At 37.6% G+C, this 20,067-nt stretch overlaps 1 protein-coding gene across 3 annotated transcripts in view; it reads right to left on the bottom strand.

Annotated features, from left to right (window-relative positions):
* Positions 1–4,729: 4,729 nt before the first annotated feature.
* The window catches only part of GYPA (glycophorin A (MNS blood group)), a 39,881-nt gene continuing 24,543 nt past the window's right edge, over positions 4,730–20,067 (bottom strand). For all 3 annotated transcript variants that reach the window (XM_050791082.1, XM_050791084.1, XM_050791083.1), the window contains 3 exons: positions 18,985–19,070; positions 16,839–16,917; positions 4,730–6,839 (listed from right to left, as the gene is read on the bottom strand). In XM_050791082.1, coding sequence (XP_050647039.1) covers positions 6,787–6,839; positions 16,839–16,917; positions 18,985–19,070 — 218 coding nt within the window. In that variant the 3' untranslated portion in view covers positions 4,730–6,786. The remainder of the gene's footprint in view (positions 6,840–16,838; positions 16,918–18,984; positions 19,071–20,067) is intronic.

Raw genomic sequence — 20,067 nt, 5'->3', positions numbered from 1 at the left:
GTACTGCATTGGAAATCAGTACCACTAGTTCTTGAACAAAAACAAGAATCATGGGGAGGGGGGAGGGGAGAGGGATTGCATTGGGAGTTATACCTGATGTAAATGACGAGTTGTTGGGTGCTGACGAGTTGATGGGTGCAGCACAGCAACATGGCACAAGTATACACATGTAACAAACCTGCACGTTATGCACATGTACCCTAGAACTTAAAGTATAATAATAATTAAAAAAAAAAAGAAAAACAAGAAAGAAACTACTGAGTGTTGAAGTTTTTCTTTTTGAGCTTTAAAATGTATGCACCACATATTTTTTTAGTTCAGAATGATCATACTATGTTTTCTATTTTTTCATTAAAAATTCTACACCCATTTTCACTTGTAGAAAAAGTGTACACGTACTTTTTAATTGGCTACATAATTATTTTGTTAATATGCTAATATGTAAATTATGACTGACACAGAGACATTACTAAGTTAGTGAACATTTGGGCTATTTTCTTTTTGCTATTCGTTGATGCAATTAATATGTAAAGTTAATTACAAAATAATAATTTACACTTTTTTGTAATTTTACTGGAGCACATTCTTCAAAATGGAAATACTGGGTCAAAAATATATAGGCAAATTTGTGAATTTTGGAATACATTGCTCTATTGTTTCTGAGTCAATTTACAGTTACTAATAATGTATAAGTCTTTTTTCCCATTATGCCTTATCTAAGTCATCAACAAATGCTTTTGCTACATTAATACTTCTATCTGTATAATGGTTGTGTTAAGTAAACAAGACTCATAGAATTCAATGAGAAATGATTTGAGTCGTGTCTCCTGTGTCCTTTTAAATGTCTTCTGTAGAATTGGTCCTTGCACTCTTACTCTGGCCAAACATTCTATTACTCTTCTGGTCACCATTAGGTAATACAAATGGCTCTCCAGTTTGTAATCAAAATATCTATACTGATGCAGTAATCGACATTTCCTTTCTGATTTAAAATTAATGTTTATATTCCTTTTCTTCCCTGGATTCAGGAAAGGAATGATGTGGTCAACTTCTCCTCACCAACCCCAAACTGGAGCATTTATTGCTTTTCTTCCATCTTGCTACTCAGTTTCCAAACCCTCTAGCATTGGAAAACAGGAAGGAAAAACCGAGGTAAAGGAGTAGGAAAGTTCTGACTAGACCAGTATTTCACAGTGGTCCCACATTTTCTCTTGGCAGAGATTTACATTGGAACCTTTCTCTTGTATGTGCCCTTGTGGGTTCTTCAGAATTTTCCCATCACTTGGGACTTTTCATCTACTATTCTCTTGGCTTGTATAAATCCATGTCTGTTTTAGTTGTTTGCCTGCATCCTTCTTCCCTCCCTCATGGGCAAACAAAGTATCAGATGTCTGGCAACACTTCCACTTTCTTTCTCTTAAAAGCTTTGGCCTCTCTAGGAAGTCATTTCCAACATGACCAAAGATAACCCACAGGAACATTTTTTTTTCCCAGCTGGTGTGTATACAGCCCACAAGAAACTCATTTTTCACTGCCTCTTAAAACTGTAGGAATGCTTGTCATCCCTAGTTTTCCAATCTCTCCTCAATATACTTTCAAGGCAGCACTGGGGCCATTTGTTTGCCCTTTAGATTTCTCAAGTGAGAGTCATAATTCTATGACATTCCAAGGACACATTCAAGTTCTCCCAAGACCCTCTAGAGCTCTTGACAAAGTGAAGAGAGGAGAACCCCTCACCTCTCCTCCTTAGGAGAGATATTGAAGACACACAAACAGCTCTCTTCTCTACACTCCCTTTCAGTCACCAACTCCTTACATTTTTTTTTGTTTGTTTTTGAGACGGAGTCTCGCTCTGTCGCCCAGGCTGGAGTGCAGTGGCCGGATCTCAGTTCACTGCAAGCTCCGCTTCCCAGGTTTACGCCATTCTCCTGTCTCAGCCTCCCGAGTAGCTGGGACCACAGGCGCCCGCCACCTCGCCTGGCTAGTTTTTTGTATTTTTTAGTAGAGATGGAGTTTCACCATATTAGCCAGGATGGTCTTGATCTCCTGACCTCGTGATCCGCCCGTCTCGGCCTCCCAAAGTGCTGGGATTACAGGCTTGAGCCACCACGTCCGGCCTCCTTACACTTTTATACCTTTGCTGTTGGTGAGAGTTTTAGAATTGTGCAATCTTTAGACATTTCCTTCATAAATTCTGTATTAAGTCTTATACCTGGAATGCAGTCTTTATTGGATATAAGGTGTCAGCCCAATCATCTAATTTAAGTTTCTGTTACTTTAGTTAAGACTTTCTGTTATAAATGACAAAAAGCCTAATTTTAAAAAATCAGCTTAAGCAAAGAGGGGACTTATTGGCTCCTATAACTGAGAAGAGGTTGTGTCTGCTTAGGCACAGCTGGATGCGCAGCTCTTCAGGACCTAGCTCACTTTCTCATTCTTCTTCCATTCCTCTCCCTCTCTCCTCCAGCTGTCCTTCATGTGCTGACTGTATGTTCAGATAGGGTATGTTGATGCATCCAGCCTAGTCTGCTTTCCGTCTTCCAAATGATCCCAGGTGGTCTACATCACTTTCCAGTGTTCAAATTTGGAACCATAAGCATAATAAATTCCATAATCAGTCAGATGATGAGCACTCTCACCTTCCCTTTCCCATGATTCCCTGGCCTGGCTCTGATACCAGTGCCCAAGAATTTTACACCATTCTCACCCCAGGCTGCTCAGCCAGTTGTCAATTCTAAGATCCCTCATTCTATGGTCACACTTTTGACATTTTAAGTGTAGATTTAAGAAGAAATATTATCAGACCTCTTAAGAATTCATTCTTTTCATGGGTAAATAAGATATTAGGAAATAATAAATATATTTTTAAAAATGAATAATCACAACTCAGGGTACAAAACGATGACTGTATTTTTTTCCATAATTGGATTTATTTTCTTTCTCTCTTTTTTTTTTTTTTTTTTTTTTTTTTTGAGTCAGAGTCCTGCTCTGGCACACAGGCTGGAGTTTGTGGCACAATCTTGGCTCACGGCAACCTCCGCCTCCCAGGTTCAAACAATTCTTCTGCCTCAGCCTCCTGAGCAGCTAGGATTACAGGTGTGCGCCACCACGCCCAGCTAATTTTTGTATTTTTAGTAGAGATGGGGTTTCACCATGTTGGCCAGACTGGTCTGGAACTCAGATGATCTACCCTCCTCAGCTTACCAGAGTGCTGGGATTACAGGTATGAGCCACTGCGCCCGGCTGGATTTATTTTCTGTTTTGAGAATCTACCTGTTGTGTCTTTTGCAGACAAGTAATATAGTTCCTTGGAGGTAAACTCATAAAATGTAACTGTGCTTATCCTTTTATTTTTCTTTCTCTTATATTAATTATGGCTTAATACTAAGCTCTACAGCTATATACAAATTCAATATAAGCACTTTCACATTCTTTAAAGATAAACTAGGACTAATTCTGAAAAGCTGCTTATTTTCCCATACAAAAGCAGATTGTGTTTATAATCATGTTTGAGTCATCTTTTGCTGTAATATTCCTCTTTCCATCAAAAAACATTTGTGCGCTTCCTCCTTATGCGTTAATCTTGATTTAGTTTCTATGCAAAATTTAAAAAAATCCAGGGGCTTTAGTTTGAGGGAAACAGTTGTGGAGAATATCACTCTATGCATTACATCAACATGTGAATGAACCAGATACTTTTCAGGTTTAAGAAGATATGGGAGAGAATTGCAAAAGTTGCACATGACTAACATGAGGATTATCTCTCACTACATGAGAGATGTAGTACATTTTTTTCCTTTTGTATTGACATTAATAGTTTCTCCTTGTTTTTCATTTTTCTGTATAAATATATATAAATATATAAATCTTGTGACATTTCCACAAGGCAGTTATTCTAATATTCATATTTCAGATAAAGAAATCAAAGTTATATGAATAAATAGTGAGAGTTCAAAATCTGGCTCCAAACCTGATTCTCTGACCACGCCATGCCAGATTCAACCTTTAAGATGTCACTGTGTATCATGCCATTTTAAATATTCATAAAAGCTTCATGAAATAGAAGCAAATTTTGTTAAGCCTCTCAGGAGGTACAAAAACGAATTAAAGTTCTTGATCTTAATGAATCATAGTTAAGTAGGGTATGGAATTCAGATCATAGTAATGCTACAAAATATGTATAAGTGCTGTGAGCATTCAGAGGACATGTTTACATCTAGATGCTGAAAGTGGGTTAGCAGGTGGCAATGCACATACCCCCTAAATACATCTGAGGGCATAAATGCATTAGAACTGGTTGACACAATAACAGGTCTGTGCATCACGGTGGGTCAAATTATTTATTTATTTTTATTTTAATAACATTTGGCTTTTGGGAATTTCTTCTAAGAAACTTGCTACATTTGATAGGATAAATGTTTAGAATAAACCAGAATGCTATTCTTCAATCACTGTATATCAATATCACCAAAATACCCCTTTGCCCATGCTGTTCTTGGGCTCTCCATTCAGAGTTGTTTTCAGAATTAAATTTCTATTGCAAGAAAAGGTCATTCTTTCTTCACAATGACTCTCAGCCTTCTCCATTCATTTTGACCCTCATTTAGACCTTTTGCTCACAACTACACAAGCGAACACCCAGGGCTGGAGAGTTAAATTCCATAATCAGCATCATCACACCTTCCCATCCCAGCCCCAATTTCAAGAAATCCAACATGAGCCATCCATAGGGTCATGGTATCTTCACAGGAAAGATTTCTTTACTACAATATTTTGCTGATTTAATTATAAAAATACAAGGGAAATGGTCATTTCTTCCCTCACGAATACCAAATATAACTATGAAAAATTCATTGCTATGATTCGAATGTCATCTCTGGAAACGTTGTTGAGATTTAATTGCCATTGTAACAGTGTTGGGAGGGGCCTTTAAGGTCATGATTAGGTCATGAGGGCTCCATTCTCATAAATGGAATAATGCCTTATAGAGGGAATGGGCTTCTGATGAAAGGATATGTTTGGTTTTGTTTCCTCTCTCTTCATCTTACACTTTTGCTTGCCTTTCTGCTTTGTTATCATGCAGTAAGAAGGTCCTCATCAGATACAAGGCAGATGTCAATGCCATGCCCTTGGCCTTCCCAGCCTCCAGAACTAGGAAGAAAATAAATTTCTTTTCTTCTAAATTACCCAGTCTGTGGTATTCTGTTATAGTAGCAGAAAATTAACGAAGACATTCATATATAGAAGTACAGAGAAATTGCTTGGAAAAGTTCAAGGAGGTTAAAGCAATTTGTACTTTAATTATTCACTAAATTCTGTAGCTCTGGTTAAGATGGCACATTCACTCTGATCTCTTCTTGTCTTTGACTTGTAAATTACTTGAGCGAAAAGGTTAATCTCACCCTCTCTTGTTTCAACATGTTGCTTTTATTAAAAATGTAAATTTAAAATTACCTTGGCATTTGGGTCATTAATTGGATTAAATTAACCTAATAATGCTCTTAAAATTACTTTTAAAACACATGTATAAACAGAAATGTTCCCTTCTTAGTCTTGTTCTTTATTTTAAGTAGTCACTTTAATACAAAAACACTCTCTGAGCATACAAGTAGGTTAACATTTAGATTTTTAAATTTATTAAAAGGTAAATTTCAGTTGCCAGGCCTGAAAGTATACAAAATACAAAAAACTTACTTTGTTATCACACAACAATAAAAAGTCATATAGATTTTTATTAGTTTGGAAATAAAGTATCACAGGAAGGTCTTTTTTGTTTTTTGTTTTTGCTGTTTAAGTTTCACTAAACTTAAGAGTGACAGCTGTATAGTCACAGTCCTTAGTCTCTATATCTAGAAATTTCCTGTAAATGGTTTAAAGAAATTTCCAAAGTTTTATTAATAAGAGAAACTGGGACTGGACAGATTAAAGAATTTAATTGAGAACATAGAGTAACCTATTAAAATATTCACCTGCATGTCCAGTTTGCACATCTTATTGAATTTAGAGTTGAGTTTCTGTTATAAAGAAAGGTCGTAAGTTCTTTTCCTTCTCAGGATACTCTACTTACACAAATAACTCTTTCAGTGGAATGCAAGCTTCAGTGAGTGCTCTGACAAAGTTCTACTGTTAGACAAATTATTTTAAATATGGCATTTATATATATGTAACATTTCATATTAATGGGAAAACCTTTTGCATTGATTTATGCATTAAATGATAATGTGTGTGTTTGTGTGCAGGTGTGTATGTGTGTGTGTATGGCATTTCTGAGCACAAGCTTTATTAGTGTGAACAAAATATAGTAATCATTCATGTAATATTATATCTTACCTGTTCAGCAATGAAGCAAATGAATGATAGGACTTTAGTGTCCCCTTAATTTATTTAAAACAATGAAACCAGATTCAAAAGTTTACAATAGGAAGAAAACCTAAACTTCATCTAGGTATTTCACCCTTTCATTTGACAGAACCATCATTATAATACAATAGAATAGATTAAGTTAGTATTAAACAAATGTAGATGAATTCAACTAAAGTTTTGGAACAGAATTCTCAATCAATTCTAAAAATTATACTAACACACAAAAGCAAGCGTTCAAAGGAACATTTGTTCTTTACCTTGAAATATTAATGAGCAGAGATTTTTTTCCCCATCATTGAGTCATTGGAACTCATTATAATGAAAATTGCATTCTGAAATTGTACAACTTAGGCAGGTATATAATTTATTGGAGTGTCCAATCCACATGTTAATTTTTCACTTGACTGAAGTCTTATGTCTTCTTTATGTTCTTTCCTCATTTGGTTTGGTGAACAGATTCGATTGATCAGTTTCCTCTAGAAGGATTATAGTAAAAAAAAAATACAAGACCGAAATATGAGACATAGTTATGTTTAAGCACAATAGGAAATTAATGCACAGTATAAATTTTAGGATTCTACATTCTTGCAGAGTTGTCTTTGAGTGTAATTAGTAGGAAACAAAAGGACTCTCCTTAATATTAGCTCTATTGAAGTTTCGTGTAAAGAAAAATACAGAATTTCTTAGAATATCTATTCTAAAAGACTTAGGTAAAGAATAAATATAATTGCTCTGCTCCTAGTTTCTACAGAGATAAGAAACTAATAGCCAAACTTGTATAGAGGTAAAATGTAATGTGAAGCCAGTAAATGATAAGTTGAATCACATATGCATGTTAAAATTTAAGGTATGTTTCTAAGTCTGTCATGTCTTTTTTAATAATTACTTCCCCCCCCCCACCCAAGGAGAAGTCTGCACAAAGGTTTATCGTCAAGTTACTCTCTGGTTCTAGGGTATGAAAGAAGGGCACTGGGCTAGTTTTCTCCAGTAAACCCGATGCTCCACTTTTCCTGGTTGGAAAGTTGAATTTATGTTGTTCCTAGAAAGTGCATGAAAGGGAGGGGGGAGCCCTTGCTCTTACAGAAGCAGAGCTTTTCCAGTCTTCTTCTATTTGGGCACCATGGGAACTGTGCATCTCAAACATCCTCCTGTGAGAAATAGGCTGGTGGGTCACATGTGGATGCCACAGTCGGCAGCTGACCCAGATTCGCTTATTCTCATTTTTCGCCAATCACAGATCACGTGCACTTTTAGAAGGTTAAAACAATTTATACTTTAATTACTCCTTAACATCATTAGTTCTTGTTGAGATGGCACTGTCATTTTAACCTCTTATGCCTTTGGCTTATAAACTAATTTAGAGCCGTATTCTATAAAAGTAGGACTAAAGCATTTTAAATAATCTTTAATAATGTGTTTTCCTATGTTTGCTGTGAGGTGCAGGCAGATTTCATAACCTGTTTCACTAACATACTAAGACATTTAATAACTTCACTTGCACAAATGTGGGGAAATAAAGTGAGCCTAAAGTTTGGTTCTTCAGACTTTCCACTGTCATTACACATATTTGAAACATGAACAGAGAATCAAAGCAGCAATCCTGCTAATGTGGAAATGCATACAATTCTTTAAGTAAACATAGTCTGTCTTCCATGCCTGTACTCGCTCAGGCTGTCCTTCTGCTAAAACCCTGCCCTAGGTAATATTCATCTGTCTGTTTTTTTTTTTTCGTTTTTTTGTTTTTTTTTTTGAGATGGAGTTCCGCTCTGTCTCCCAGGCTGGAGTGCAGTGGCGTGACCTCGACTCACTGCAAGTTCCGCCTCTGGGGTTCACGCCATTCTCCTGCCTCTGCCTCCAGAGTAGCTGGGACTACAGGCACCCACCATCACGCCAGGCTAATTTTTTGTATTTTTAGTAGAGACGGGGTTTCACTGTGTTAGCCAGGGTGGTCTCAATCTCCTGACCTTGTGATCTGCCCGCCTCGGCCTCCCAAAGTGCTGGGATTACAGGCATGAGCCACCACACCCGGCCTCATCTGTCTTTTAAGGCTAATCCCAGGTGATTTCATCTCCAGAAGCCTTTGATACCTGTCTCAATCTCTGGGACAAGTAGAGCTATTGCCTCCACTACTGTAGAACTTGTTCACTGCAATGACATTCTGTTTTTCCATTAGTCTCTCAGCTTCTAAAGGACGGAGACTCACATTGGTATATCTAATGTGAGTGTGGTGCCTACCCCACTGTACGCATTTAGCAAATGTTTGTTGCACTTAACTGAATTAATCTACAAGGATATCTTTTAGGTTTATTTTATTTTATTTTTTATTTTTATTTTTTAATGTTTTTATTATTATACTTTAAATTCTAGGGTACATGTGCCCAATGTGCAGGTTTGTTACATATGTATACTTGTGCCATATTGGTGTGTTGCACCCATCAACTCGTCAGCACCCATCAACTCATTATTTACATCAGGTGTAACTCCCAATGCCATCCCTCTCGCCTCCCCCCTCCCCATAATAGACCCCAGTGTGTGATGTTCCCCTTCACAAGTCCAAGTGATCTCATTGTTCGATTCCCACCTATGAGTGAGAACATGTGGTGTTTGGTTTTCTGTTCTAACTACAAGGATATCTTAATGCACTGTGGTGTATTAAATTGTCCCCAACATTTGAGATGCTTAAGATTGTGTGAAAAAAAAATGGCAGGGGAAACACTAAACACTAAATTTGTCACTAGAATAAATAACTAGCAAAAAAATGTATATAAATTTAAGTTTAAAAAAATAGGCTTTAGGTTGTAATTGCTCCATTTAAAAAACTGCATCAAGACTTTTTTTGTGGAACAGACAGAATGCAGATTAAATGAATATTTTATAGATACTTGTTCCAGCTGCCAGTCCAATAACAAGATAACCTTAGTAAATGAAGTGAATCTGGTATATGACTTAAAAACTTTTGTTGTTTCAAGTACCTGCAGATTGGATTTTATTAATCCTTTTGCCTGAGAATCATATCTATGCCATTCATTTCCACGTAGCAGGAACTTCTTAGGATTATAAACTTATGTAACAATTATTGTTAAGCTTTAAGAATTCACATGATAATGTGATGTGGCAAATCCTGCATATAACCTGTGTAGCTGTGATGAATCTTTAAAACTCTGTGTTCTGTGACTCTTTAAAGTCTAGAAAACCTAGACTGGTCCAGGGTTAAAATTGAAATCCAGAAGTGTACAGGACCTCTGATCTGTCATGAGTTTTGAAAATTATGGGAGAAAACCAATTGATTTTGTAGAAAGCAGAATGAAATCTCTTTTGCTTAAGGAATAAAGCTCATTACAGAGACTTGTTCTTGGTGACTATCTCCCAAAATAGATGTCATTTGGATTTATGCTCTGGCAAAGTTTAATAGGAGCTATATACTTTCTGTATATAGTTAATACTAGGGGCCATAGTGAATAAAACAAATGCAATTGGCTAGGTATTTAGCCAACAGTAGAGGTAGCAGCCACTACTCAGCTCTTAGGAATTGGTCTCATGATGGTGTGAAGGCTCTCAGCATTTTGGGAGTTACATTTTTCCCCAAAGGAATAGTAATACCTGATTTTTAAAATGTAACAATTTCAGGAGGGAGGTTCCAAGATGGCCGAATAGGAACAGCTCCAGTCTGCAGCTCCCAGCCTGAGTGATGCAGAAGATGGGTGATTTCTGCATTTCCAACTGAGGTACCAGGTTCATCTCACTGGGGCTTGTAGGGCAGTGGGTGCAACCCATGGAGCAGGGTGGGCATCCCTTCACCTGGGAAGCACAAGGGGTAAGGGAATTCCCTTTCCTAGCCAAGGGAAGCCATGACAGATGGTACCTGGAAAATCGGGACACTCCCACCCTAATACTGTGCTTTTCCAATGGTCTTAGCAAACAGCACCCCAGGAGATTATATCCCACACCTGGCTCCGAGGGTCCCACACCCACAGAGCATTGCTCACTGCTAGCACAGCAGTCTGAGATCGAACTGCAAAGCAGCAGTGAGGCAGAGGGAGGGGCGTCCTCCATTGCTGAGGCTTGAGTAGGTAAACAAAGCAGCTGGGAAGCTTGAACTGGGTGGAGCCCACCACAGCTCAAGGAGGCCTGCGTGCCTCTGTAGACTCCACCTCTGGGGGCAGGGCATAGCTGAACAAAAGGCAGCAGAAACTTCTGCAGACTTAAATGTCCCTGTCTGAGAGCTTTGCAGAGAGTAGTGGTTCTCCTAGCATGGAGTTTGAGATTTGAGAACAGACAGACTGTCTCCTTAAGTGGGTCCCTGACCCCCGAGTAGCCTAACTGGGAGACACCTCATACAACTGGGTGCCCCTCTGAGACAAAGCTTCCAGAGGAAGGATCAGGCAGCAACATTTGCTATTCTGCAATATTTGCTGTTCTGCAGCTTCTGCTGGTGATACCCATGCAAACATGGTCTGGAGTGGACCTCCAGCAAACTCAAACAGACCTGCAGCTGAGGGTCCTGACTGTTAGAAGGAAAACTAACAAACAGAAAGGACATCCACACCAAAACACCATCATCAAAGACCAAAGGTAGATAAAACCACAAAGATGAGGAGAAACCAGGGCAGAAAAGCTGAAAATTCTAAAAATCAGAGTGCCTCTTCTCTTCCAAAGGAATGCAGCTCCTTGCCAGCAATGGAAGAAAGCTGGATGGAGAATGACTTTGACGAGTTGAGAGAAGAAGGCTTCAGATGATTAGTAATAACAAACTTTTCCTAGCTAAAGGAAGATGTTCGAACCCATCACAAAGAAGCTAAAAACCTTGAAAAAAAGATTAGACAAATGGCTAACTAGAATAAATGGTGTAGAGAAGACCTTAAATGACCTGATGGAGCTGAAAACCATGCCACGAGAACTACGCGATGCATGCACAAGCTTCAGTAGCCGATTTGATCAAGTGGAAGAAAGGGTATCAGTGATTGAAGATCAAATGAATGAAATCAAGTGAGAAGAGAAGTTTAGTGGAAAAAGAGTAAAAAGAAATGAACAAATCCTCCAAGAAATAGGGGACTATGTGAAAAGACCAAATCTACGTCTGATTGGTGTACCTGAAAGTGATGGGGAGAATGGAACTAAGTTGGAAAGCACTCTTCAGGATATTATCCAGGAGAACTTCCCTAACCTAGCAAGGCAGGCTATACAGAAGTTCAGGAAATACAGAAGACACCACAAAGATACTCCTTGAGAAGAGCAACTCTGAGACGCATAATTGTCAGATTCACCCAAGTTGAAAAGAAGAAAAAAATGTTAAGAGGAGCCAGAGAGAAAGGTCGGGTTACCCACAAAGGGAAGCCCATCAGACTAACAGCAAATCTCTAGGCAGAAACTCTACAAACCAGAAGAGAGTGGGGGCCAATATTCAACATTCTTAAAATAATTTTCAACTCAGAATTTCATATCCAGCCAAACTAAGCTTCATAAGAGAAGAAAAAATAAAATCCTGTACAGACAAACAAATGCTGAGAGATTTTGTCACCACCAGGCCTGCCTTACAAGAGCTCCTGAAGGAAGCACTAAACATGGAAAGGAACAACCGGTACCAGCCACTGTAAAAACATGTCAAATTGTAAAGACCATCAATGCTAGGAAGAAACTGCATCAAGTAACGAGCAAAATAATGAGCTAACATCATAATGACAGGATCAAATTCAAACATAACAATATTAACCTTAAATGTTATTGGGCTAAATACTCCAATTAAAAGACTCAGACTGGCAAATTGGATAGAGTCAAGATCCATCAGTGTGCTGTATTCAGGAGACCCATCTCATGTGCCGAGACACACATAGGCTCAAAATAAAGGGATGGAGGAAGATCTACCAAGCAAATGGAAAACAAAAAGCAGGGGTTGCAATCCTAGTCTCTGATAAAACAGACTTTAAACCAACAAAGATCAAAAGAGACATAGAAGGCCATTACATAATGGTAAAGGGATCAATTCAATAAGAAGAGCTAACTATTCTAAATATATATGCACCTAGTACAGGATCACCCAGATTCATAAAGCAAGTCCTTAGAGACCTCCAAAGAGATTTAGACTCCCACACAATAATAATGAGAGACTATAACACCCCACTGTCAACATTAGACAGATCAACGAGACAGAAAGTTAACAAGGATATCCAGGAATTGACGTCAGCTCTGTACCAAGTGGACCTAATAGATGTCTATCAACAGATAGACAAATCAACAGAATATACATTCTTCTCAGCACCATATTGCACTTATTCCAAAATTGACCACATAGTTGGAAGTAAAGCACTCTCCAGCAAATGTAAAAGAACAGAGATTGTAACAGACTGTCTCTCAGACCACAGTGCAATCAAACTAGAGCTCAGGATTAAGAAACTCACTCAAAACTGCTCAACTACATGGAAACTGAACAACCTGCTCCTGAATGACTACTGGGTACATAATGAAATGAAGGCAGAAATAAAGATGTTCTTTGAAATCAATGAGAACAAAGACACAACATACCAGAATCTCTGGGACACATTTAAAGCAGTGTGTAGAGGGAAATTTATAGCACTAAATGCCCACAAGAGAAAGCAGGAAAGATCTAAAATTGACATCCTAACATCACAATTAAAAGAACTAGAGAAGCAAGAGCAAACACATTCGAAAGCTAGCAGAAGGCAAGAAATAACTAAGATCAGAGTAGAATTGAAGGAGATAGAGACAAAAAACACTTCAAAAAAATCAGTGAATCCAGGAACTGGTTTTTTGAAAAGATCAGCAAAATGGATAGACCACTAGCAAGACTAATAAAGAAGAAAAGAGAGAAGAATCAAACAGACGCAATAAAAAATGATAAAGGGGATATCACCACCGATCCCACAAAAATACAAACTACCATCAGAGAATACTATAAACACCTATATGCAAATAAACTAGAAAATCTAGAAGAAATGGATAAATTCATGGACACATACACCCTTCCAAGACCAAACCAGGAAGAAGTTGAATCCCTGAATAGACCAATAGCAGGCTCTGAAATTGAGGCAATAATTAATAACTAATAGCCTAATTAATAATTAATCCATCCAGGACCAGACAGATTCACAGTGGAATTCTACCAGTGGTACAAAGAGGAGCTGGTAGCATTCCTTCTGAAACTATTCCAATCAATAGAAAAAGAGGGAATCCTCCCTAACTCATTTGATGAGGCCAGCATCATCCTGATACCAAAGCCTGGTAACAAAGACACACACATACACAAAACAGAATTTTAGACCAATAACCCTGATGAACATTGATGCAAAAATCCTCAATATACTGACAAACCAAATCCAGCAGCACATCAAAAAGCTTATCCACTATGATCAAGTTGGCATCATGGCTGGAATGCAAGACTGGTCCAATATTGGCAAATCAATAAACGTAATCCATCATATAAACAGAACCAAAGACAAAAACCATATGATTATCTCAATAGATGCAAAAAACACCTTTGACAAAATTCAACAGCCCTTCATGCTGAAAACTCTTGATAAACTACTAATTGATGGGACGTATCTCAAAATCATAAGAGCTATTTATGACAAACCCACAGCCAATATCATACTGAATGGGCAAAAACTGGAAGCATTCCCTTTGAAAACTGGCACAAGACAGGGATGCCCTCTCTCACCACTCCTATTCAACATGGTATTGGAAGTTCTGGCCAGGGCAATGAGGCAGGAGAAAGAAATAAAGGGTATTCAGTTAGGAAAAGAGGAAGTCAAACTGTCCCTGTTTGCAGATGACATGATTATATATTTAGAAAACCCCATCATCTCAGCCCAAAATCTCCTAAGCTGATGAGCAACTTCAGCAAAGTCTCAGGATACAAAATCAATGTGCAAAAATCACAAGCATTCTCTACACCAATAACAGGCAAACAGAGAGCCAAATTATGAGTGTACTTCCATTCACAATTGCTTCAACGAGAATAAAATACCTAGGAATCCCACTCACAAGGGATGTGAAGGACCTCTTCAAGGAGAACTACAAACCACTGCTCAGTGAAATAAAAGAGGACACAAACAAATGGAAGAACATACCATGCTCATGGATAGGAAGAATCAATATTGTGAAAATGGCCATACTGCCCAAGGTAATTTATAGATCCGCTGCCATCCCCGTCAAGCTACCAATGACTTTCTTCACAGAATTGGAAAAACTACTTTAAAGTTCATATGGAACAAAAAAAGATCCTGCATTGCCAAGACAATCCTAACCCAAAAGAACAAAGCTGGAGACATCATGGCTACATGACTTCAAATTATACTGTAAGGCTACGGTAACCAAAACAGCATGGTACTGGTACCAAAACAGAGATAGAGACCAATGGAACAGAACAGAGGCCTCAGAAATACCACCACACATCTACAACCATCTGAACTTTGACAAACCTGACAAAAACAAGCAATGGGAAAAGGATTCCCTATATAACAAATGGTGCTGGGAAAACTGGCTAGCCATAAGTAGAAAGCTGAAACTGGATCCCTTCCTTATACCATATAAAAATTAATTCAAGATCGATTAAAGACTTAAATGTTAGACCTAAAATCATAAAAACCCTAGAAGAAAACTTAGGCAATACCATTCAGGACATAGGCATGGCCAAGGACTTCATGACTAAAACACAAAAAGCAATGGCAACAAAAGTCAAAATTGACAAATGGGATCTAATTAAACTAAAGAGCTTCTGCACAGCAAAAGAAACTACCATCAGAGTGAACAGGCAGCCTACAGAACGGGAGAAAATTTTTACAACGTATCCATCTGACAAAGGACTAATATCCAGAATCTACAAAGAACTTAAATTTACAAGAAAAAATCAAACAACCCCATCAAAAAGTGGGCAAAGAATATGAACAGACATTTCTCAAAAGAAGACATTTATGCAGCCAACAGACACATGAAAAAATGCTCATCATCACTGGCCATCAGAGAAATGTAAATCAAAACCACAATGAGATACCATCTCACACCTTTAGAATGGCGATCATTAAAAAGGAAACAACAGGTGCTGGAGAGGATGTGGAGAAATAGGTACACTTTTACACTATTGGTGCAACCGTAAACTAGTTCAACTATTGTGGAAGACAGTGTGGCGATTCCTCAAGGATCTAGAACTAGAAATACCATTTGGTCCAGCCATCCTATTACTGGGTATATACCCAAAGGATTATAAATCATGCTGCTATAAAGACACATGCACACGTATGTTTATCGCAGCACTATTCACAATAGCAAAGACTTGGAACCAACCCAAATGTCTATCAGTGACAGATTGGATGAAGAAAATGTGGTACATATACACCATGGAATACTATGCAGCCATAAAAAAGGATGAGCTCATGTCCTTTGTAGGGACGTGGATGCAGCTGGAAACCATCATTCTGAGCAAACTGTCACAAGGACAGAAAATCAAACACCACATGTTCTCACTCGCAGGTAGGAATTGAACAATGAGAACACTTGGACACAGGGTGGGGAACATCACACAATGGTGCCTCTCGTGGGCTGGGGGGAGGGGTGAGGGATAGCATTAGGAGATATACCTAATGTAAATGACGAGTTAATGGGTGCAGCACACCAACATGGCACATGTATACATATGTAACAAACCTGCATGTTGTGCACATGTACCCTAGAACTTAAAGTATAATAAATAAAATAAAATATAACAATTTCCCACTTTTAAAGGTTGACAATAAATGTTCTTTTCAAAAAGCTCTATGTGGTTCAGTACTGTTCTGGATAAACAAAATATATCTACAGCCTTTCACATGTTTTGTATCTACTTAGCACCTGGGAGTGGAGATGAAAGCATGTGCCAGATGGCTTGCCAGTGTGCACAGGAGGTCATTTGGGAATGACACCTGCTATATTGATAACAGCTAACAGGCATGAGGACTTATCATGGCCACCATGAATGGTTTTAAATGCTTTACCGGTTGTAGCTCATTTAATTCTCATTAAACTCTGTGAGATTGACACTATCATTATCTCCATATTAACAGAGGTTTAGTAGCTTGCTCAGGGTTACACAGCTAATAGGTGTTGGAGCATGGATTCAAATCCAAGTCTGATTTCAGATCTGGGGCTATTACACTACACTACACCATACTGACCATAGAGTCTCCTACACACAGAACTTTGCAGTTTGGGAAATAAGAAGTACACTTGGTTTTCTCTTTTGCTTTTACTATTTGATTGAGTCTTTTTTTAAAAAAAAAACACAAAACAAAACATGTGTCTAAAAGAGAATCTCACTATGCTGCAGACAAACTCTTACATTTCTAAAAAATCAGAAGTAGAATTAATGAAATAGAATAGAAATGAATCATAACTAGTTTTCCCCTCCCTCAAATCAGAAAGAAGTAACTCACTAGTTTGTTTGTTTTTCCTAAAAGGCAAAAGGAACTGCAAATATTAACACCAACCTGGATTTTCTATTTCAACAGAGCTTAAAGGCACCTCTGCGTCAGGTGGGGGGAGAGGTTGTACATCAGATTGGCTTTTCTATGAAGAAATACCAGAAAAATATTAATAACACAATTTTCTCACCTTAAGACAGTAAAAAGTAAAATGCTTCAGCTTAAAAATATTTTTTTCTAAATTTTTTTTCTTTTGGTTGAAATCCCCTTTGCAGATATTTTGTTGTTGTTACTAGTTACTAGTATTTATAAGCATTGATTTAAACTTGTATTTGTTTCTTCTATGGTATTTGGTATTTCAGTAGGAGAAATATCACCTCAAACACTGATACTACAGATTTCCCTGTTGTAATAAATAGTGAAAGTGAAACTAAAGTGTGTGATCTTTGCATCACGTTGACCAGGACAAAATTCATCCATATACATTTAGAAAATTCTCTGAATTTTCTCAACTAAATATTTCCTTGACTTTTTCAGGTTTTAGAACATTGACCAAGAGAGAAGACAACCCACTTTGCCATACATGTCCATGTAAGAAGATGATTTTTCTCTTTTATATTCCAGGCAAGAGAAGTTATCTTATATTAAAGTCCTTACGAAAAATCTCATACAAGAGTAGGCGTTCTCAGTTATTTTTCTTTGATTAACAAAAAGCATTATTTAAGGAAGATGTATTTACATATAGCAATGAAAATCAATTATAGGATTGGATGATTGTAGAAGTTAACTGTTAGAAGCAGTTAAAAAAAGAAAAGAGGCAAAGGAACTTAATGTAGGTATTACTATCATTCTTCTGATGGCCCCACAATTGCAGTGTTGTTACACCTCTCACCCTTTTGAAAGAATTATATAGTGGTTATGGTCTCAAAAGTCACAAAGAGATTAAGAATAGAGGATGAATGAAAACACAACTGTACCAATCTTATGTGACTTAAGTACTTCTGATCTAGGATTACAGAGACAGTGACAGCATCATAAACACACACACACATTGTGTCTTAAATATTGTGAATAGAAAGTGATAGCAAAAGTTGTACACTTCGATAAGCTATGTTGTATGTATTTAAAAATAGCATTAGTGGGCTGGGCGTGGTGGCTCGTGCCTGTAATCCCAGCACTTTGGAGACCAAGGCAGGTGGATCACTTGAAGTCAGGAGTTTGAAACCAGTCTGGCTAACACAGTGAAACCCCATCTCTACTATTAAAAAAAAATACAAAAATTAACCAGGCATGGTGGCCTGCAACTGTAGTCCCAACTACTGCAGAGGCTGAAGCACGAGAATCACTTGATCCCGGGAGGCGGAGGCTGCAGTGAGCAGAGATTGCGCTACTTTGCCCTCGAGCCTGGGTGACAGAGGGAAACTCTGTCTCAAAAAAATATGTATTTAGAAAAAAGCATTAGTGATTCAAAATAAATCACTGATGTTAAGAATTCATGGGTGGAAATTTGAAAAATTTGTTTCAGAATACGTGAGAATTAAGAAAAGCAAAAGTTTTATTTTGTTTATTTTTATTTATTTATTTATGTATTTATTGAGACAGGGTCTCACTGTGTTGCCCAGGCTGGAGTGCAGTAGCATGATCACAGCTCACTGCAGCCTTGATTTCCCAGGCTCAACGAATCCTCCCACTTCAGTCCCCTGAGTAGCCGATACTACACATGTGCACCACCACGCCTTTCAATTTTCATATTTTTTGTATAGACTAGGTTTCACCTTGTTGCTCAGGCTGGTCTCAAACTCCTGAGCTTAAGCAATCCTCCTGCCTTAACCTCCCCCAAAGTTTTAAACATATGTAAATATATTCTTTTAAATATTTTATACACAAATAGGGTAAATACTATAAGTAGAATCTTAATATTTCCTCAATATCCATCAAAATATGTGAAAGTAAGTTAGACAAAAACTTAGGGAGAACTTTCATTGGGAAAACTGGGGATAGATTTATATTTAGAGGTTCCCTTTAATTGGGCAAATGCATAAAAAAATAAATTCTGCTAGAGTAACACAGTGACTTCTATGTGTCCAGTTGAAAAAGATGGAATTTTATGCAGTTCTGTTTCTCTTTTGAGTTTAACTGAACTCAGAGGAATAAACCCTCTTAGAGCTGTTCACACTGGTATTTAGAGCAACATTAAAAACTGAATTCTCACCTTTCTCAGTCGGCGAATACAGTAAGAAATAAAGAGGATCGTTCCAATGACACCAGCCATCACCCCAAAAATAATGAGTGCTATCACTACAGGAGATAAAGAGAGCAGCAAAATTATGAAAGCCTGAAATAAATGACCACATAGCAATTGAAAAATAAGACAGATAAAATCAGGGTACCTTCACCTTGCCTTTTAATAGAAAGTACAATTAATATACTATTATGTATATTTTTTCTTTTTAAAAATTGTGTGCTTTACAGTAACTATGTGGGAAACTGGGACTGTGAGTGATCAAGTCTTTTGAAGGTCGCACAACTAGTTGATGACAGAACTAAGACCTGAGGCTTCTGATTCCAGACCCAGCGTTCTTCACTAGTGTAACTGTAGATAAGAACTCAGTGGACCTTCTACTCAGATATGGGGGAAAAAAACACAAATTCTCTCATAATTTGGAAGTTATGAGAGAAAATAATGTCTCGATGTATAAAAGAACATTGAACAGATCATAGAATCATACTTTTGGAAAGAAACTGGTATAAACAGTTTACAAATGAAGAAAAGAAGCTGAATAAGGTTAACTTAGCCTTGGTCAGACAACTAGTTAAAACTAGAATTATAACTATAATGCAGGTCATCTATATTCTAAGCTTTATTCCTTCCACAGTATTCTTATGCATAGTCTCTAATATAGTCGCTAAAATGCTTTTTCAGTCTTTTATATTTGGGAATGAAACAATTGAAATAAATTAATTTAGAGATAGTTCCATATTTATAGCATATTTGTAGTGCTTCCCGATGAAGTAAATAGAATGGAAGGCTAGACACAAAGGTAAAATGGCTCATTTATTTGCCTAATTAATATTTAAAAGCCCTATTATTGATAAAAAGTAAAAGTAGCATTTCCTCTTGCTGGTGTTGCCCAGCTTTCTTGACCACTTAGCTTGAATGTATGTGATAGTGATGAAGTTCTATGATGTGCTTTTTACCCTGTGAGCTGTGGACACAGCCAAGTGTCAAGGGAGGGTTAGAATGCAGAATAGCAAATGAGCACACACAGTGATACTCAAGTGAGGGGAAGGGATG

This window comes from Macaca thibetana, chromosome 5, assembly GCF_024542745.1.
Source record: "Macaca thibetana thibetana isolate TM-01 chromosome 5, ASM2454274v1, whole genome shotgun sequence".
Taxonomy (NCBI): Eukaryota; Metazoa; Chordata; class Mammalia; order Primates; family Cercopithecidae; genus Macaca; species Macaca thibetana.
This window is presented reverse-complemented; position numbering and strand designations above follow the sequence as displayed.